At 30.7% G+C, this 19,095-nt stretch overlaps 1 protein-coding gene across 3 annotated transcripts; it reads right to left on the reverse strand.

Moving 5' to 3' along the window:
* Window positions 1-4,129: 4,129 nt before the first annotated feature.
* Window positions 4,130-7,190, reverse strand: LOC111905713 (uncharacterized). Of its 3 annotated transcripts, XR_006188564.2 has the most exons (4): window positions 6,452-7,190; window positions 4,973-5,266; window positions 4,638-4,676; window positions 4,130-4,558 (listed from the first exon to the last, which is right to left on the reverse strand). XR_006188564.2 is itself a non-coding variant. In XM_023901436.2 (2 exons), exons 1-2 carry the CDS (start codon window positions 6,904-6,906, stop codon window positions 5,023-5,025), a joined length of 699 nt encoding a protein of 232 aa, XP_023757204.1. In that variant the 5' UTR covers window positions 6,907-7,190; the 3' UTR covers window positions 4,806-5,022. The 3 variants fall into 3 exon arrangements, 1 of the variants encoding a protein (XP_023757204.1); XR_002854984.2 differs by lacking the exon at window positions 4,638-4,676; XM_023901436.2 differs by lacking the exons at window positions 4,130-4,558; window positions 4,638-4,676 and having other exon boundaries at window positions 4,806-5,266.
* Window positions 7,191-19,095: the final 11,905 nt, after the last annotated feature.

Consider the following 19,095-nt stretch of genomic DNA (forward strand, 5'->3'; position numbering starts at 1 on the left):
CAAGGTTTTTGCAATTATAACTTCCAATGGTAGGAGCCAATGCCTCATCATCAAGCTTTATTGGAAGCCAAATTCTCATACCTGAGAAAATAACCATTAGAGACTATCTTGAACGAACATAAATGATCCCTTTTGCTATGTCATGTCGTTAAATGGAGATATGTCATGTCATCAAATTAGTTAGAAGTGAAAGAGATCACCAGTGTGAAAGAGAACAGCACCGGGAACACCAGGACTAAAACCAAAGGCCGAACTCAAAGATGAGAAACCTAGATTCAACTCAAACATTAGCATTTCAAATAACAAATGGAAATCAAACTATAGATCAACTGAACCTCATAAAATGCAGCTCAAGATCATAAGACCCAAATGCTTGGTCAATATGAGAATTTCACACATGGAAATCCATAAGAGCAAAATCATGAAGCTTTTCCAGAAACTTGAACCCGTTAGGTATGAACTATTTTTTTAATTCAAATTCTTTTTTTTGGTGGCACACTTTAGTAAAGGTTTATCTAATTTTGTCCATGCACTTCAAAATTGTTTCTAAAACCACTCAACTTTCAAAAAATTTACTAAAAACACCCAACTTTAAAAAACTATTATAAACATCGTCCAACCTTCAAAACCATTATAGAAGCCATTCAAAATTTTGAGGTGTCTTGTTTGAGATGAGATAAAAACATAGAGTAATTCTAGGGTTAACTGACCAGATTAAATATGATACCAAAGGGCTTCTAGCCCAGCGGTATCAGGTGGTGCCCTCCCTCTTTGAGGTCGAGGGTTCAAGTCCCGTCATGGACATAAGTGAAATTAGGTGTTAGTTTAGGAGTAGATTAATATATTTGTATTTGCCGGTTCAAAAAAAAATTATTGCAGTTTTCCTGCAAAAAACTAAGAAATACAAGGTCCACATTATGTTACCACTTTGTTGCTTTCTTAGTAGCACAACTAATTTAACTAACTGCAATGCATCGGAAATTGGTTGGTTCTTTCTCCATCAACTACACAACATATATCCTATCAAACTTCTTTCTTGCAAGAATTTTTGATCAGTTTGAAGAGTACATAACAAACTTGATGCTTGGTAGACCAGAACCTGTATGATCATGGCACAGAGCAAAATAAAGCACAAATGGCTTTTTTTTCCATATGTAAATTAGATCCATACACCATTCCTTGAACTGTTTTCTTAGTTGTATGAATAATTTCATCATAAGTTCTAACATTACAAATACCAGTAATAGCTTGAAATACCGGTCATTAATTCAAATACACTCACTTATATTCAGAACTTATTGCAGAGGTATTAAATAAAGAAATCAGTGGCGGAGCCAGAATCAAAGTAAAGGGGTATCCCAATTTTATTTTTAGGGTAACCTAAAAATTTTTCCAGTGTACTTGGGCTTCCCTGGTTCAATTTCAGTTTTAAACCAAAACTTTAATCGAATCCTTAGCTAACCTTAAGTCTTGTTATATAAACATGAAGTTGAATTATATTTTTATACTTGAATCGATGTGGGATTCAAAGTAGATATCAAATGAAGTATGAGGATAACAGACTTATATAATAGAGAGAAATGGTTGATTTTACATATGTTTGGCGATGTGGGATAGAATAGCTGGGAAAATAAAACAAAAATAAACAAAGAATATGCAAGGAGCAAGAATTGAACCTCAAAGCTTTACTTTAATAAAGCAACGCCTTAACCATTAGCTCTACTATTTGTTTGTGTTTATAATTGAAGGGATACATATATATACATTATACCGAAAAAAATTGAAGAATTCGTAAACAAAAATTACACTACCGAAAAAGATTTGAGGGGTATCCTGGGCTACCCCGGGATCCCCTTGGATCCGCCTATGAAAGAAATACCATGAATAGTTTATCATATCCTTCTAAAGCTATTCCTTTTTTTTTTGCTTGACCTTTAGCCAAAATAACATCTATTTCCCCTGAATTATCAAAAATAGAAAGGTTAAAATAACTTAATGGACTTTCATCAAATATAAATTGGTTCTTTTTAGAGCCATCACAAAGTCAAACCTTAATAAATCGACAACCACCTGAGACCAATAAATTTTGCCATATAAAAAATGCTACGAAATAAACGAAGATGACCCACAAAATTATGAAACATAATAGACACCTTGACATTGAAGGGAGAGTCATCTTTTCATTCACGTCATAACCTAGAAAATGTAATGTTCTGAAAACCATAATCATAAACAACTGCACCACATTAAGAGCCAAAGAAGCAATATGTAAACCCCAATTAAACTATATATCAGCATCAAAAGCCCATAATAGCAACAATGGACCAATAAACAACCTAACATTACAATTTCAGAGAAAATTAAAAAAATATTTTCATCAAAGAACTAAATATGTTCAAGCGTTAGATAGATACACATAAATATTTGTATAAATATTTGTACAACAATCGATAGAGAATAAATGAGTTCGATAAAAAAAACCTAAAGAAACCACAAAATCATCTCTAAACCAAGATTTGTTTCAAGATATAGTGTTGTATGTGCATAGAGCGAGAGAGTGTAAGGTGTGGAGGTACGTATGTGTAGCTGTGATGTGTGTCTTTTATCACACCATCGAGTAAATAATGGTGAAGGCCGTCGGCGGCTGGTGATGTTGTGTAGACGTGGAGACATCGGTGATTTCACATAAGCCGAGCTAGTGTCGAGCAATGGTGTAGGTCATTGTCGACTTGTGGTGACTACGTTTGATGGTGTAAGTGAAATTCATATGATGGTGGTAAATAAAGGTAGATGGTTGCGTTTTGGGTTTTTATTAGAGGAAGCAGCGAGATTGAGGAAGGCAAAGAGAGAGAGAGAGAGAGAGAGAGAGAGAGAATGATTCGATATAAGGGAAGTAGCCATAATCCGTAGATATTTTCCGAAATCTCAGTATTCAACCTAGACTCAATCAAAACGTAGACGCGAGAGCTTAATGGCGCAGATCAATTCTTTTATGCATCAAATATATGTACATTTAGTTATAAAAATTGGACTATTTCAAATATAATATTATTTTATTGGTAGTTATTTGTACCTTTAGCTTAATGTTTTGAACGTCTTAAAAATAATATTATGTTATTCAATCTATTTATAGATAAAGTAAGATTTCTTTTATAAGATAGTAAATATATATATATATATATATATATGTGTGTGTGTGTGTGTGTGTGTATGTGTGTGTGTTTGTAGGTAGTAATCAAGAATACGTGTGTGCTTTAGATATTTGGGGACAAAATGGAAGAAATGGCCAAATAGAGAAAATATGAGATAACATGTAAATGTTCCTATAAATTATATGATTAAGACATGTCGAGTATGGATCATTTTCAATAGAAGATTTGGTTATAATGGTACTAAAAAATCAGGAAGAATTAGTGAAAAACCTAAGGTACATGCCTTGTATGTCACAAAGTGGAATAAAATAGGATTCAAAGATTTGATAATGTAAATGCATTGATTTGTGTCTTATATGTCAAATTATTGTTGGAAGCATGTTTATACATGTATAATAGCTTAGAATGGAAATGGTAGGAATAAGTATTTGTTTTATGTTGAAAATGGACAAAACAACAAAGTATGTTGCATAATTGAACAAAGAAGCAAAGTGGGTTGCTATAATTGAACAAAGAAGCGAAGTAGATTGGTATATTGTAAAACTATAGTACAAACATGAAATAGAATGAAAGACACTCTAGGGATGGGATTTAACACTTGGAAACTATAATGAAATATTTCCTAAGTGTGATGTAAAAAGTGGATTCTCGTGGTTGTCTTTAGTTTTCAAAAGTGTAGTACTTGAGTTTTATTGTAAAGGTAGACCCTATTTGTTATGGTGCATCTTTTTTCTAATAATATTGTTGTGAAAATTTTGACTTCCTACCCTATTTGTTCTATTTATTATGGTGCATCTTTTTTCTTACACATTTTCATATTAGAATTTTATCGATGATGCATGGATTTAGAGAGTTACAAAATAGTATTGTAAAACTTACAAGTGTATTACTTTCTTATTTAAACAATTGTAAGGATATCTTGTGTCATACTCATGCTTTAGGTCAGAATTTTGTGTTGATATAGGTACCAAGTAGAATGAATACAACATCTCGTATTAACTGGCAATACACTTGATTAATGCCCTACGGCCGATTTAAATGAGGGTGAAGACCAAGTCTTTTTTTTCCTTAAATTCCAATACAAATACGGGTTTAAAAATGTTCAAATCAATATCCAATACCTACTAAAGTCTCAAAGAAAATCAACGCCCATAAACATAAGCCATTGAAGAAAGCCCCAAGGTGACACTCAAAAGCCCAAAAGAAGCAACAGCTTTAAAGAAGCAAGCAAGCAATGCTAAATTGTTTAAGCATCCAAAACAAACCCGAGGAAAAACAACCCACATTACCTAATGAATAAAATCCAAGGAGACCACTCAACATTCAACAACACCACAAACAAAGTGTCCTTCCAAAGGGACAACCTTGAAACAGCCAGAAACCCACGTGATCTGTCTTTCACAACCCTGAAAACAAGTCGGAAAATAAAACAAATAACCGACAAAAGCCCTCAAAAAGGTCATACATCAACTAGCCTATATATACCTACTAAAAAAAGAAGGGTATATAGTCTCTTTCCTTTCACTGAGATAAAAAAAAACAAAAAAAAAATTGTCCTTCACACATCATAAAATGGTAAAATAAGTATTATAAAGCTTGTTTAGTTTTCATATAACTATGAACCACAATACGAAATCTTACCTTCTTTAGACGTAGAAGAAACAAATCCAATATATAAGTAATAAAAATCCGTACACATCTTAAAGTTACAATCGATATAAAATCAATACAAGCTCTACTGACATACATGACTATCCACCACAACAACAACAAACAACAATATAATTGCATTTAAATATCTTGGTGCTACATAGAAATACCTCATTTTGAATGTTTTTTCTTCGATGGAATCTACTACTTTATGCAGACATCATGAAGGGACATTGAAATGAAATAGCCACGAGATGACAAAGGCGAAAACCATACAAGCAAGCAAGAAGTTGAGGAACCGATGGCCTTGCCAGAAGGTTCGACTCTCTGATGAGGTGGCGGTGGTCCCACCAGGCGCAGTAGCTGCTGACGTGGCATCGTTAGCTTCGTTCCATTGTTCCATTAATTCAGCCTCGTTCGCACCAGCAACATTATGAGCAATTGATCCACAAATCTCACATGTTCTAGGGTTTAGATTGTACCAAATCAAGTTAGCATACCATAAAAGACATGACGTAACATAACAGGTTATAGTGTGTTTGGGACAGATGTCAGAAGGGACAAAAATTACAATTTTTTATCCCACCAAATTACTTGTATTTAACTTGATATGCACTTCGAGCTAATTTACTTCCATTCAATAAGACGAGAACATAAAGCAAGAAAAGGAATAAGAATAAGAAGGAAAGAACGCCCCTAAAAGCATCAAAGCTTGAAGCACTTACGTATTAAGAAACTAAGAAATAGTGTAATTGATATTATTGTTATTATTAAGTGTTGTATAGCACCTGATGCGATGAAAACTTCCAAAATTGCCAAACAAATTGAACCAACTACTGAAAAGATCGTCGAAGGTGACTTTGTCCATGAAACCGGGATTCCAACATTAGGAAAGATGCCATTTTTAAGGATAAATACAAGAATCATATGTCATATCATATGAGCAAGTGTAATACGAAAGAGTCTTTACGCTTTTAAAAGCGATTATGTTGATTTGAGTCAAAAGCCCACTTGCAGATAACAAAAGAGAAAGCTAAAAAGAAAAGAAAGAAAGCAAATTCCAACACGATTAAAGCCGAACAAACCAATTCAAAGTTTTTTTCATGCATAAAACACACACAGGAACACAGGGTGTCGACTCCTTTTTTAGCTATTAGATTCGGTTCATTTCATAATAACCTGCTTTTTTTACACTTCATTTTCTGAATTATTCTATTTTTAAAGTGTTGACTCCTCGTTCTTCACCATTTAAACGTTTTTTTTCACCAAAATCTGTAGTTGTTGCTTCTTATTACATTGCATCTGGACTTCTCTTAATTACCTCAATAATTGAAAAGAGAAACAGAGTAGTTCAAGGGTCAACCAAATCCAACTATCAAGAACCTTAGAATGACAAAAACGCGTAAAAAACACATAGACAACGTTATTTCTAATACAGAAGAAAGACCCAGATCAATCAAAAAGGAACTTGAGCACTTGACATTATATATACAAGAAAGAAGCAAATGAATCTTGATTTTAGTCGCTAAAAATTAAATCTTGAGAGGATTTATCATGGTTTTGAGTATGAAAGATGGAAAGATCCAAATGGGTATGTGTATAAAGTTATATAAATGGAATCTTGGAAGCTGAGTTTGGTGAGTACTTACTTGTTGCCCTTGATCTTAAACCAAGCTTCAGCGCAATGTTTATGAGCAGCAGCTAAATCATCTTTACAAGAACAACCTAACTCAATGGGAATCCCATTTTCAGATTCTGGATTGGTTAAATCAAGACTCAAATGACAAATTCTACAATCCCTTTCAATTTTTGACAAATGTACCTTACTGCCCCCATCACCATGGACCCCACCACCACCACCGTTTTCCAGATCCACCACCGAGAAATCTGACACAGAGGATTGCCTCCCTTTCTCCTCCTCCTCCGAAGATGATGACGACACAACACCTACAATCTCAGTGGTGACTGTAGTACTTTCTTCACTAGCATCCGATGACCGTGAGCTACGGTCTCCGACACTGGTGGTGATTGATTGACGATGGGTATGGTTTCCGCCGCCTCCACCGGCCTCCAAATCGAGATGGGTTTCTTGCAAAGTTGCCATTTTTGGAGATCAAGAAAAGAGAAGTTGTTTTTCATGTAATGGATTCGTGAAACTGAGACCATGAATGCTTGAGGGCACCCTTGATCTCTTTCTCTCTCACTCTCGCGTTCTGTTCAAAGAGCTCTTTCCCCTTTGGTTATTAATAAATCAGGTGATAGCCATGGTTGGGAAGAGAGAAAGCTTCAAAAATACCGATGAATCTATGTAAGAATTAAATAGTAGCACACACAACAGGCAACAGCACAGTAAACAGAGAGGGGGGAAAGAAAGATTTAATTACTCGTGATTTTGCCTCCTCCAAGTTTTTTGCTTAATTTATCATCCACTAGAATAAGATTGATTCCCTCAATTTCCTATCGTTTATTACAAAAAAAACAAAAAACTTAAAAACTCTTATATATAACCGAAACCTAAAAACCAATATAAACCGAATGATATACTATTAATTATTTGGTGTAGATTATTCGGTTAACCCGAATCAATCTTATTTGGTTTTTTTAGGTTAATTTTCAATAATTTAGTTAATCTTATATTTAAAATTTTATAACTATGGAATTTAGTTTGCATTTGTCAAAGGTTACTGATGTAACGAAATGCGCGAAGGAGTTTAGAATGATCAGGCTTCAAGTTGCTAAAGAGGGATCTTTTGGTTGATGAGCGTAGGTCAAAATGTAAGTTATAACCGTTTATCTATCAGCAATCAATTTTTTTTTTAATATTTTGTTTATATTAGAAAAACTCTTACAATTTCAGTTATCTTTCACATTAACCTAAATATCCATGTTTTTTAAAAAATTACCGATTGTTTTGTGACTATTTTGTGGCATGATATTTATCTTTTTCGTTTTTAGGTTAGCATATAACAAAAATAAATGGAGTTGCATATTGTTTAAGGTAAAACATAAGAAATATATAATTTACTCAACGACTATTTGCTTAAGCAAAAATAAGTGACATCGTTTATTTTTTTCTATGTCAATCTAAAAAACGGACAAGGTAAATGTCATGTCACAAAACAACCCGATAACTTGTTAAAAAATGAATATTTTGGTAAATTTGAAACAAAACAACCTGATAACTTGTTAAAAAATGGATATTTTGGTAAATTTGAAAAGTAATTGAAAATATAAGGGTTTTTGCTGCATATAAATAAAATATATTGGTTTTTACGAATGCTGGTAGATAAATAGTTGTGCTTTTTTGTATTTTGTCCTGTAATTTTCATGTATATTTGATCGCAACAAAAATTTAAGGAGAGTCATAAACTGGCAACCCATGATAGGCTCACGATTACGGTCATATGCCCAAGTTAGATGGTATAAACTCAAGAGTGTACAGTGGTTGTTATGACTTTACTTAACTCTCCCATAAAGGTGATATTGATAGTGTTGGTATAAGATGACAATATATGTGGTGTAAAAAACAATGACAAGATGTGTTTCTGACAAATATGTGTGTGCTCCTTGTAGGAGGTAGATGGAGCACGGTCGTATGGTGGTTGTAGAGGCTCATGTCGCTAATGGATGTCTACGGTTAATGGTTGGTATTTTAGCGAATCGCGATTAAGAGTTAGACACTTGGGTGAGAGTGTTTGTTGTCTTAACCTTCCAAGCTAGAGTGTTATTGATTAGTGTGGTCGACAACTCTCATGAGAGAACAATCACTCACATCTTAGTAAATGAAACCACACATAACCCATGACATGAATAATAAGACTTCGGAAATCACCATTATGGGCCCTAGAAGAAACTCGAGGATAGTCAGGCTTCCATATTCACTCTCAAAGTAATGCAATATCCACTTAACAGTGGAGGAACCCAAATGTCGAATCATAGCGCGATTTGCAAGCTTTCTAATGTAGATATAGATATGAAATTTACTTTGCGAATTTTCTAATGTTAACATTCAGCAAGTTGTTAAAATAGGTATTGGTTTCTTTTACAAGTTCAAATTCTTGCTTTTAATAGTAAACAAGTGTTAAAGTTGATCACACTGCATTTTATTAAACATCCCCATTATCCAATAAAAAAATTGGAAATTAATATTTATTTGGTTTGCCTAGTTAATTAAACCGAAACTAAACAACAAACCGATTCAACTAAGTCTTACTTGGTTCATTTACGATTAGTTTAATGATGTTAAAACTCGATTAAACCAAAATACAATTAAACTATGTCAAACACCCCCCCCCCCCCAAATACACACACATTACATGAAATACATATAAAAATATATAAACATGATAATGGTCATTTAATATAAAGTAATTACATGAATCATCCTTGTGGTATGTTCTAATATGCATGTTTTATCTCTAAGTTTTGTATTTTTCACTCAGCCCGTCCTTAATTAGTTTTAGACTTACACGTTTTATCTCTGAACATCATATAAAGATGTTTTTTAGGAGTATAAATATGTATTTTGAAATAAAAATACATATTTATATATTAATACTTCTAAAAACTTAAAAATACATATGTATATTTTTTATACTTCTTAAAGCATAAAAATGCATATTTATACTTCTAAAGAAGTATATATATATATATATATATATATATATATATATATATATATATATATATATACTTCTAAAAAACATAAAACTATGTATTTGTGTGTTTAAGTATGTATTTTCACGTATTTATGCTTCTTAGAAGTATAAATATGTATTTTTATGTTTTTAGAAATATAAATGCATACTTATATGTTTTTAGAAGTATAGATTCTTTTTTAGAAACATTCAAATGTATTTTTATGTTTTTTAGAAGTATAATTACATTTTTATGAATATAAATACATATCTATACTTATATAGAAGTATACATATGTATCATTTATATTTTTAGAAGTATAGAAGTATAAATATGTATTTTTTTTTTCGTTTTTATAAGGATAACTTTATAATGCATAAAAACATGCATATATACTTCTACAAAATATATTAATATTAAAAAAACACGCGTTTGATTGATACACTTCTAGTTACGTAAATATAGTTATGTGTGTGTGTGTGTATATATATATATATATATATATATATACTTCTAAAAAATATATTAATATTTTGAAAAAAAAACATAAAATACGTATTTATACTCCTCATAACAAATATTTACAATGTTTATCATATATATTAATATTTTGAGAAAAAGAAAACTTAACGGTTTTTTTTCTGTAAATTTGATTTCATGGTAACTTGTAAATCTATAATTGCTATTACATGTAACAAGTGTAAAAAAAAAACTTTACGTTTTAAGGAACAAAAAATCATCATAGAAATAAAACCAGTAATATTTGACAAACTTACTTTAATGTCGAAAAGCCTAAAAAAAGATTTTTATGTGTTTTGGGTGCATTTTGGAAGAAAGAGAAGTACAATCTTGTTGATTGTTGAAGCTCGAGCTTGTGGATCCATAACCTACATTGCTTCTCTCAACTCTAGAAGGTATAAAGCTGGAACCTTGATGATTCACTTGTTAGATCTAGCTAGTTTTGTGAATTGAATAATCACCTAATTTTTAAATGAAGATTTTTGGTTGAATTTTGGGGCATTACATGTTGGTATTAGAGCCCTGGTTTGAGAGAATTGAATGAACATTCATGTGAATCCAGACTCAAACTAAGGATTTGTAAAAGTTTTCAAAATTGATTTCAAAATTATTTTTAAAAGTAACCAAGGAAACATGAGATGTGTACGATCAGCCGGAGTAGGAAAGTATACCTCAAATTACCCATGTTGTTGATGATTATGATATAACATCATGCTAGTAGTAGGTTATGGATCTTCAGGAGTTGCATGATAGAATGGTCTGATGTATGATGCTTGATAGCCTTGGAGAACTTCGTGTATGTTAGATGGAATTGACACAATTATTGTAGTTGCTTAGTGTGTACATCATAGTTGTACATAACTAAGATTTTATAGCCTGAGAATGTTTGATTTAGCTTTATTTCATGTTTCTTGTTTAGTTGAGGGCTTAGGGTACACTCAAGTATTCGACCGTCTATGGAATCCAATGTTATGTATGATTAGCATGCTCGAGTGGTTGCAGGGTTGGTGGAAGTTCTATGAGTGTGTGATGGTAGCAAGCCAACTTGAGGGATGATTATACACTCTCGAGAAGGTGAGTATAGGATGTATGTGTATCCTATTCGTGTGTTTTTGTATTCGGGTGGTCTGTGACAAACCATTGAGAAAAATACAGGTAGGTGTGGAAAGTAGTGTGTGTCCGTACTACTGGAATCATAAGACCCATACGCGTAACAAGGAAGTTACAAACCCAGAGGGTTTAGTTTTCTATAATGGTTGTAATATCATGAATTGTGGCATTTCTGATATATTTTGGTTCATTTTCAGTATGGTGTTCACGAGAGGATCTTGTTCAGGAGTTGGCGGCCCGGAGAGGCCAGATTTGACAGTTGATGACATCCGCAAGTTGATACCAACTAAGGCAGCTGTTGTTGCTGCTACATATGTTGTTGTTGTGGGGGTTCAAGGGAGAGGATCATTCCAGTATCAGGACTTCAGCAACACGAAACCTTTGGAGTTTGACAGGGTCAAGGACCCGATTGTGGCTATGAGGTGGTTGTTCGATGTGGAGGGTTGTTTCTTTACTTGTTCCTGTCTGGAGGACTGGAAGGTCAGGTGCACCCCGAACCTTCTTCGTCTGGGTGCGAAGGACTGGTGGAACCTGGTGAGTGGTTCTTATACTCCAGAGCAGAGGGTTGATGTTACTTGGGGGCAGTTTTGGGAGATGTTTTGCACGAAGTATGTTCCTTTGGTAGAGAGAGAGAGAGAGAGAGAGAGAGAGAGAGATGTTTGCCCAAGAGTATCTGGCGTTAAGGAAGACGTCAAAGTCGGTGACTGAGATTACCAAGATGTTTATTGAGAGAGCCCTTTTCTGTCCTGAGTATTCTGCATCGGAGCAGGCCCAGAGGGCGCGGTACTTGAGCATGTCCAAGATGGAGATTCGATAGTTTGTGTTTACCCTAAATAACATGGCATATTACGTTTCTCTTAATGACATATCCGTGTCGGGAGCCCAAAGCGGACACAATATTGTGATACGTGCCAAATGGAGATGTTACCACTTACACTCAGGAAAATACTAAATGAAACCTCCAATAGTTAAATAAACACATATCATTATTGCATAATACCAAAATTAGATAATTGTGTATAATTTTTATCGAACATTCTAAAAATAATAAGTTAGACTAATCAATCATAAGGTTTTCCTAAAATTTAGGGGAAATATAAGGTTTTTTAGAAATAACCATGAATTTCACATATAATGAGTGAAAAAAACGCTAAATGGGTTGAAAAATTGCTATGTGGGTTACAAAATCAGGTAAATTAGTTTCAAAATGTTCGAGTGACCCCTTGGCAAGATTTTGTTGTTATTTTTTTACAAAATTTTTGGGTGAAAACCCTTGCAAAGATTGTACTTTTACACCATTTAAAAAAATTGTACTACGAAAAATGGTTTTTAAAGTTTTCTACACAAAAATACATAATAAAATAAAAAGTACAACCTATCATTTTCGTATTTTGCATAAAATTTTGCAAGTGAGATCTACCAAAACTTTCTAAGTATTTTTTTCACATGTCAAACTTTTGAGATCAAGAATTTTGCAAGTTGTAAAATTCTTCGAATTGTTAATATTGTCAAATCTCAAAACTATAATATGAAGTTCTTTTTGCTGTAAAAACAGTTTTGAAGTGTAAAAAAAATCTATTTTTTTTTTCTTTTTTTGCATATAGAGAAATTTATAATTTCACATGTTAGAATTCTCTGATTATTTATGAATGTCAAGATTACAATATAGAACTCTTTTTGCTATGAGAATCTGAGAATGGTCTTTGAAAAAATTACCACAAAAAGCTTTTAAATTTTTTCCTTTTTCGCAAGTAAACCTTACGGAAAAAATTTATTGATTTTTTTTCCAGTAGTGATTTGGTGATTTCACACGTGAAACGTGCCGAATCCATGATTATTTTAGAAAACTCTAATTTTTTGTCTAAATTTTTGGAAAAGATTAGTCTAATTTATGACCTTTTTATAAAAAAAAACATTGCCATAAAACAATTGTATATTAAAAAAATTTGATGTATTTCTAATATACATTTAATGAGATAGTTTCAAAAATGTAAAATAATGATACTTGTTAGGTAAGAATATCTATACGTATAAAATGTATAGAACAACATAACAACCCATCGAAGTCTACTAAACTTGACGTATTCTTGGAAAGGGGATTTTCATTAAAGGATTAAGGATTAAGGATGTGGCATTGATTTTGGCCGCTAATTCTTGTCACGATCTCAACAATAACGTGGACTGTTGAACAGATAGGACGCATAGGAGGCTTTGTGTTTTTTAATACTCCTATTTCGTTTACATTAGACTATATGGAAAACAATTTATTTTATTGTACTTTATTTTTAATAATTATTAAAGAAAAACAATACAAAAATCTCTTCATGCGGTTTTTAAGCGAAATTTTAAAAATATAAATTACTTGCAAAACTAATCTTTTTGGTGTTGTTTGGTCGTGAAGTTGATCACTAGGTTCGACGGCCATTGAACGTTGTCAATCAGAGAGTTTGTCAGAATAGAAGAAAAAAATAAGGTTTTCCAAGGCTTTGGTCCATAGTGACAGAGTTTGAAGATGTGGATCGGCCTTAAAACGCCATAAAATCGTTAGTGTTCTAAGATCCGGTGTAATTTACAAAACTTGTTATCACCTCAAGAAAGATCATGTGACCTTCTTAAGCACAAGATTCATTCTCCCATACATGCCCTAAAACACGAGAAGATTTGCTTATAGATTTCTCCTTCCTCAGTGAAAAAAAACTCCTTGCTTGTTTTTTTATATGCCTTTTGTATTCTTTTGTAAAAAATTCATAGGAAAATTACGATTTTAACTCGATGAACTGTGTTCTCATTTGTTGGATGTAATTTTAAAATGATTATGTTCTCCTTATCTTAGTTACATGTTATCCATCAATTTCGTTTTGTGATTTTGGTTTAATTTTTTGTTTGATTAACATCATTGATGTTGTTTGTTTTGTGATTTCAATTTAGTTTGTACCGTGATTTTGGTTTGATGGGGTGTTCACTGTAGAGTGTGGTGCATTTGATTATATGCATATTAGGCGAATACCCGCGCGTTGCGCAGAAACACCTATATAGTTGAAGTCTTTACAAATATATGATTTTTTAAATATAACAATAACGTGTTGTTAAATTTGATATAATAATTTGTATATACTAAATTGATATAATATATTGATTATTTTGAATTATATGATAATATATACATTTATTATAACTTCATAATCTCAATCGTTCGAATGACTTCTACCCGCGAGTTACACATGAATAAAATTAAATATAATATATGATTTGATGTTATTTATAGTTGTTTTTATTGTTAATTAATTTTTTAAAATTTATTTGCTTAATGTTTTAATTTCTATCATTATAATTATTTAAAACATCAAACATTGTTTTTTATTTTAAAGCTAACAATATAATCATTTATATAGAGTTGTTTTTAATATTGTTATTGTAAGTTATTTTAAGCTATTTACTTGTAAACTTTTAACGATTATAAAAATATATTTAAGAAATATTTTATTTAAATTGAAATTACAATTTAGTTTTTGCTTTTACCACTACAATTTATCACTTTTAATTATTTACAAAATATTCTTTAGTTTTTTTAAATGTAACTGAAATTTATATTTGAGTTGACATTGTAATGCGCAGAAACACCTATATAGTTGAAGTCTTTACGAATATATATTTTTTAAAATATAACACTAACGTTGTTGTTAAATTTGATATAATAATTCGTATATTAATTGATATAATATATTGATTATTTTGAATTATATGATAATATATAAATCTATTATAACGTCGTGATCTCAATCGTTTGAATGATTTCTACTCGCGAGTTACACATCAATAAAATTAAATATTATATATGGTTTAATATTATTTATAGTTGTTATTTTTAACTAATTTTATAAAATTTATTTGCTTAATGTTTTAATTTCTATCATTATAATTATTTAAAACATCAAACATTATTTTTTGATTTTAAAGGTAACAATATAATCATTTATATAGAGTTATTTTTAACTATTTTTATTATAAGTTATTTTAAGCTACTTATTTGAAAATTTTTAACGATTATATAAATATATTTAGGAAATATTTTAGTTAAACTGATATTACAATTTAGTTTTTGCATTTATCACTATAATTTATCACTTTTAACTATTTACAAAATATTATTTGGTTTTTTTAGTGGAACTGAAATTCATATTTAAGTTGACATTATAATGTTATATTTAAATTAACAATTTAAGTATTTTTTCTAAACTGTTAAAAAATTGTAGCTTTAAACTGATAATGGTTTACATGCAACAACATTTTAAATCTAATAAATTATTATAATATGTTAAAATTTAAAAACATAACTTTATTAATAGAAGTAAATATATTATTTTAAAATTGAAATTTAGTCTATTTATGATTACACTTTAGGTTTGATATTTATTTAACCTTATTAACCAACTTAAAATCATTATTAGAAAGACACTACAATTTATCATTTTTAACTATTTGTAAAATAATTTTTGGGTTGTTTAAGTTAAATAAAATTTATATTTAAGTTGAGCCTATAATGTTATATCTTAATTAATAATTTAAGTATTTTATACAAATTGTTCAAAAATTATACCTTTAAAATGATAATGGTTTACATACAACAATATATTAAAACTAATAAATTAAGTATATTATGTTAAGAATTAATAAACATAATTTTATAAGTAGAATTAAAGATATAATTTTAATATTGAAATTTAGTTTATATATGAATACACTTTAGATTTGATATTTATTTAACCTAATTACCAAATTATAATTATTATTATAAAGAAATTGAAAAGTCATGGGAGTTTCAAATGAATGTGGTGAAAGGAAAAAAGAATGGGGGTTTCAAATGCATGAGATTCAAGAAAAAATGCTAGCTTTATAAGTATGTATGATTGTTGATGTAAGAAATTTTGTTCATTATCATTTAAATATTTTCAAAAAAATGAATTTTTATTGTTTTATAAAACTAGATTATGACTCGCGTTAAACGTGGGGAATATAAATTAAAATATCACATTAGATTCAGTTTTAAAATTTTAAACCAAACTTATTAAATAAAAATATTTAATATATATATATATATATATATATATATATATATATTAGAGCAATTTGGTTTTTTAATACAATAATTTTTAACATAAATAATCAACATGATCTTTGTTTTATTACAACATGATGTGACTCATTGACTAAAATATGTTGTGTAGTAACTTTATTCGATCTACCAACACAATGGATACTCATATGGTTCTTTTCATATTTGTCATGTAAAACCAAAAGCAACAATAAGTTGTTATATGTATCAGCAACGTTAAATTCTGCAAACAAATTCGATAAACATTACAATTAAAACATCAAATTCAGACGTTGCAATTTGGTCAATTTCTAAAGTATTTTTCCTTATAAGAATTAAAATATGATTTTTCAAGCTACACCTAATCACATATACATATCTTCCGATCAAAAAAATTATTACAAAAAAAACATGTTATGAACAAAAATATAATATTAGTTTCATAATTTTCCAAATGTTAACACTAATAAATAATAATGAACTTTCACAAATCTTGCATTTTGGTCACTACATAATGAAATTCAGTTTGGAGGATTGATTCAAGAAGTGCATCCATGACTTCTTGTAGCTGAATTTTGGGAAATGTTAAGACCTATTGAGATATGAGGTTACGATTGGTTTCTGGAGAACAATACAAATTCAAAATCATTAACACATCTTTTCTACCTGCTTAAATTATAAATTTAGATCAAACTTGTCATAATCAAATTTAAAAAAAAAAATAGATACGTAACCTAGCAATCAAAAAACATATTTTTCATAGAAATAAATATCACAAATCTACAATTTACACTTTATATAGTATTCTTAAATTATATCTTACCTTTTCATCTTTTATGGTCACCAACACATCTTTCTGCCTTATTGTTGTGACACGCATCTATATCAAAAATAAGAGAAAAAACCATAGAGAACGAATGTTGACAGAGTGATCCTTCATTGAAAACGCAACAAAATTATTTATAGAGCCGCTAGGATTCTTCTATAGACCGCTAGAAGGTCTCTATAGTGACAATCGTTGTGGCATTTATGAGAACGCACCATTTAAAGTAACAATTTTGATTAATGTAAGTGAAAAATCATTTAGAATGTTTACCAGTTGTGATTGTTTCCACTTGGATGTGAACATTAACATTCTTGTAGAGAAATGGAACTTCACATGAACCCTACATAGCCAACTCAACAAACATGATAACACAAAAAGAAGACTAAATTGACATATAACCAAATTTACAACAAATTTTAAAATTTTAAGGTTTCACTGAACAATTTTTTCAATTTATCAAAATTTTATTTTATTACAACCCTATATGAGTAATCAAGAACCTAAAGCAACCTGTAGGTGTTCTGAACGATGTGTTGACCAGATGTACTTTAAAAACCCTGGCAGCTATGGACTTAGTGCCTCATACACGAACATTGGCAGCTATGTACTTAGTGCCTTACAAATAAACATTGGTATCTATGGATTTAGTACCCTATAGATGAACATTGGCAACTATTGAATTAGTGCCTAACAGATAACATCAACAACTATGGACTTAGTGTATGTTATATAAACCTTATCAGCGATGGACTTCGTGCCTATTCCTTAGGACAATCCTTAGGAATAAAGGTTGAGGAATAGATGATTCTTAGGGAAGATACTTAAGAATAAAGAAGATAATGGGGATGAGTAATTATGTTAATTGTTTGATGATAAAACATAATAACTTTATTATTGTGGGTTGAAAACCCTATGTACTCACCAGGTTTTCCAACCTGGCCCACTCAGTTTATTTGTATCACAGGTATCGATACGAAGACACATTACACTGAGAGATTAAAGGAGATGTAAATCATTAGTGTAAATGAATGTAAGGTTTTTTATGCTTATGTTTCTGTATTGAGAATGACATCCTAAAGTTTTAATATAAACAAAATACATTTCTTCGGAAATGCTTTGATAATATATTTATCATGTTTTCTAAGAACAAATTTCGCACTACAACTTTTCAAAAAGGGTACTCTGATTTTTAAATAAGCATAAATAAAAATTTTAAAATGACCGTGAATTTAGGGATGTCACACAGATTCCCTTAATAGCTAACTCACAACACTTAATAGTTCCACAAAGCACAAAGCAAGTAGCATTCGAGCAACAACATTCCAATCCATAGAATCACCAAAGAACATTCAAACTCAAATACTACAACTCATGCTAGGAACTTCCACTCTCGCTGTCGGTTGCCTTATACATGCAAATTATACATAATACATGATTAAATAGACTGTCGAATAAAAGACTCTACCCTATGACCACAACCAAACAAGGAACATGAAATAAGGACAAATCAATCATTTTAGGGCTATATGATCCTGACAGTATATAATTTTTAAAGCATACACTTAGAAAATATTGATACCAATACATATTCCCAATTTAGCATAGCATCCAATGCTTCCTAGGCTACAAGGCATCACATACCAGGCTAATCTGTCATGCAATTCTTGAAAGTATCCCTAGCCTTATCCTAGCATGCAATTATCATAACATATAATCATAACAAATATGTATGGGTATTTTGGGAATCACTTACTTGAGCTCGGCCGATTTCACGCATCATACCCCCTTTGTCTTTACAAAAACCTTTTTGAAATTTCTTCCCTTTTACAAAAATCTTTTAAGAAACTTGTTTTCTTTTTAAGAAAAAAATTACCAATTCCTCAGTTTGAGTTCAGTCACACCCAAGAGTATGCTCGAATCTCTCAAACAAAGGCTCTGATACCAACTTGTAACATCCCCAAAATTATGAAGTAAAATTTTCATTTTTAATTCAACCAAAACATTAATTTTCTTAAGTCAACATTCAATATTCTTTTTCTAAATATTCAAAAGTACTTTATAAGAAAAAAGTTATCAGAGTACAATCCCAAAATCATCATAATGCAGAA

Source organism: Lactuca sativa, chromosome 2 (genome assembly GCF_002870075.4).
Source record: "Lactuca sativa cultivar Salinas chromosome 2, Lsat_Salinas_v11, whole genome shotgun sequence".
NCBI lineage: Eukaryota > Viridiplantae > Streptophyta > Magnoliopsida > Asterales > Asteraceae > Lactuca > Lactuca sativa.

Excerpts from the sequence above, each read along its gene's own strand:
- LOC111905713 (XM_023901436.2), bottom strand. The coding sequence starts at position 6,906 with ATGGCAACTTTGCAAGAAACCCATCTCGATTTGGAGGCCGGTGGAGGC. Across the intron at positions 5,267-6,451 it reads TTTAAGATCAAGGGCAACAA|AACATGTGAGATTTGTGGAT; the intron begins GTAAGTACTCAC and ends TCTAAACCCTAG.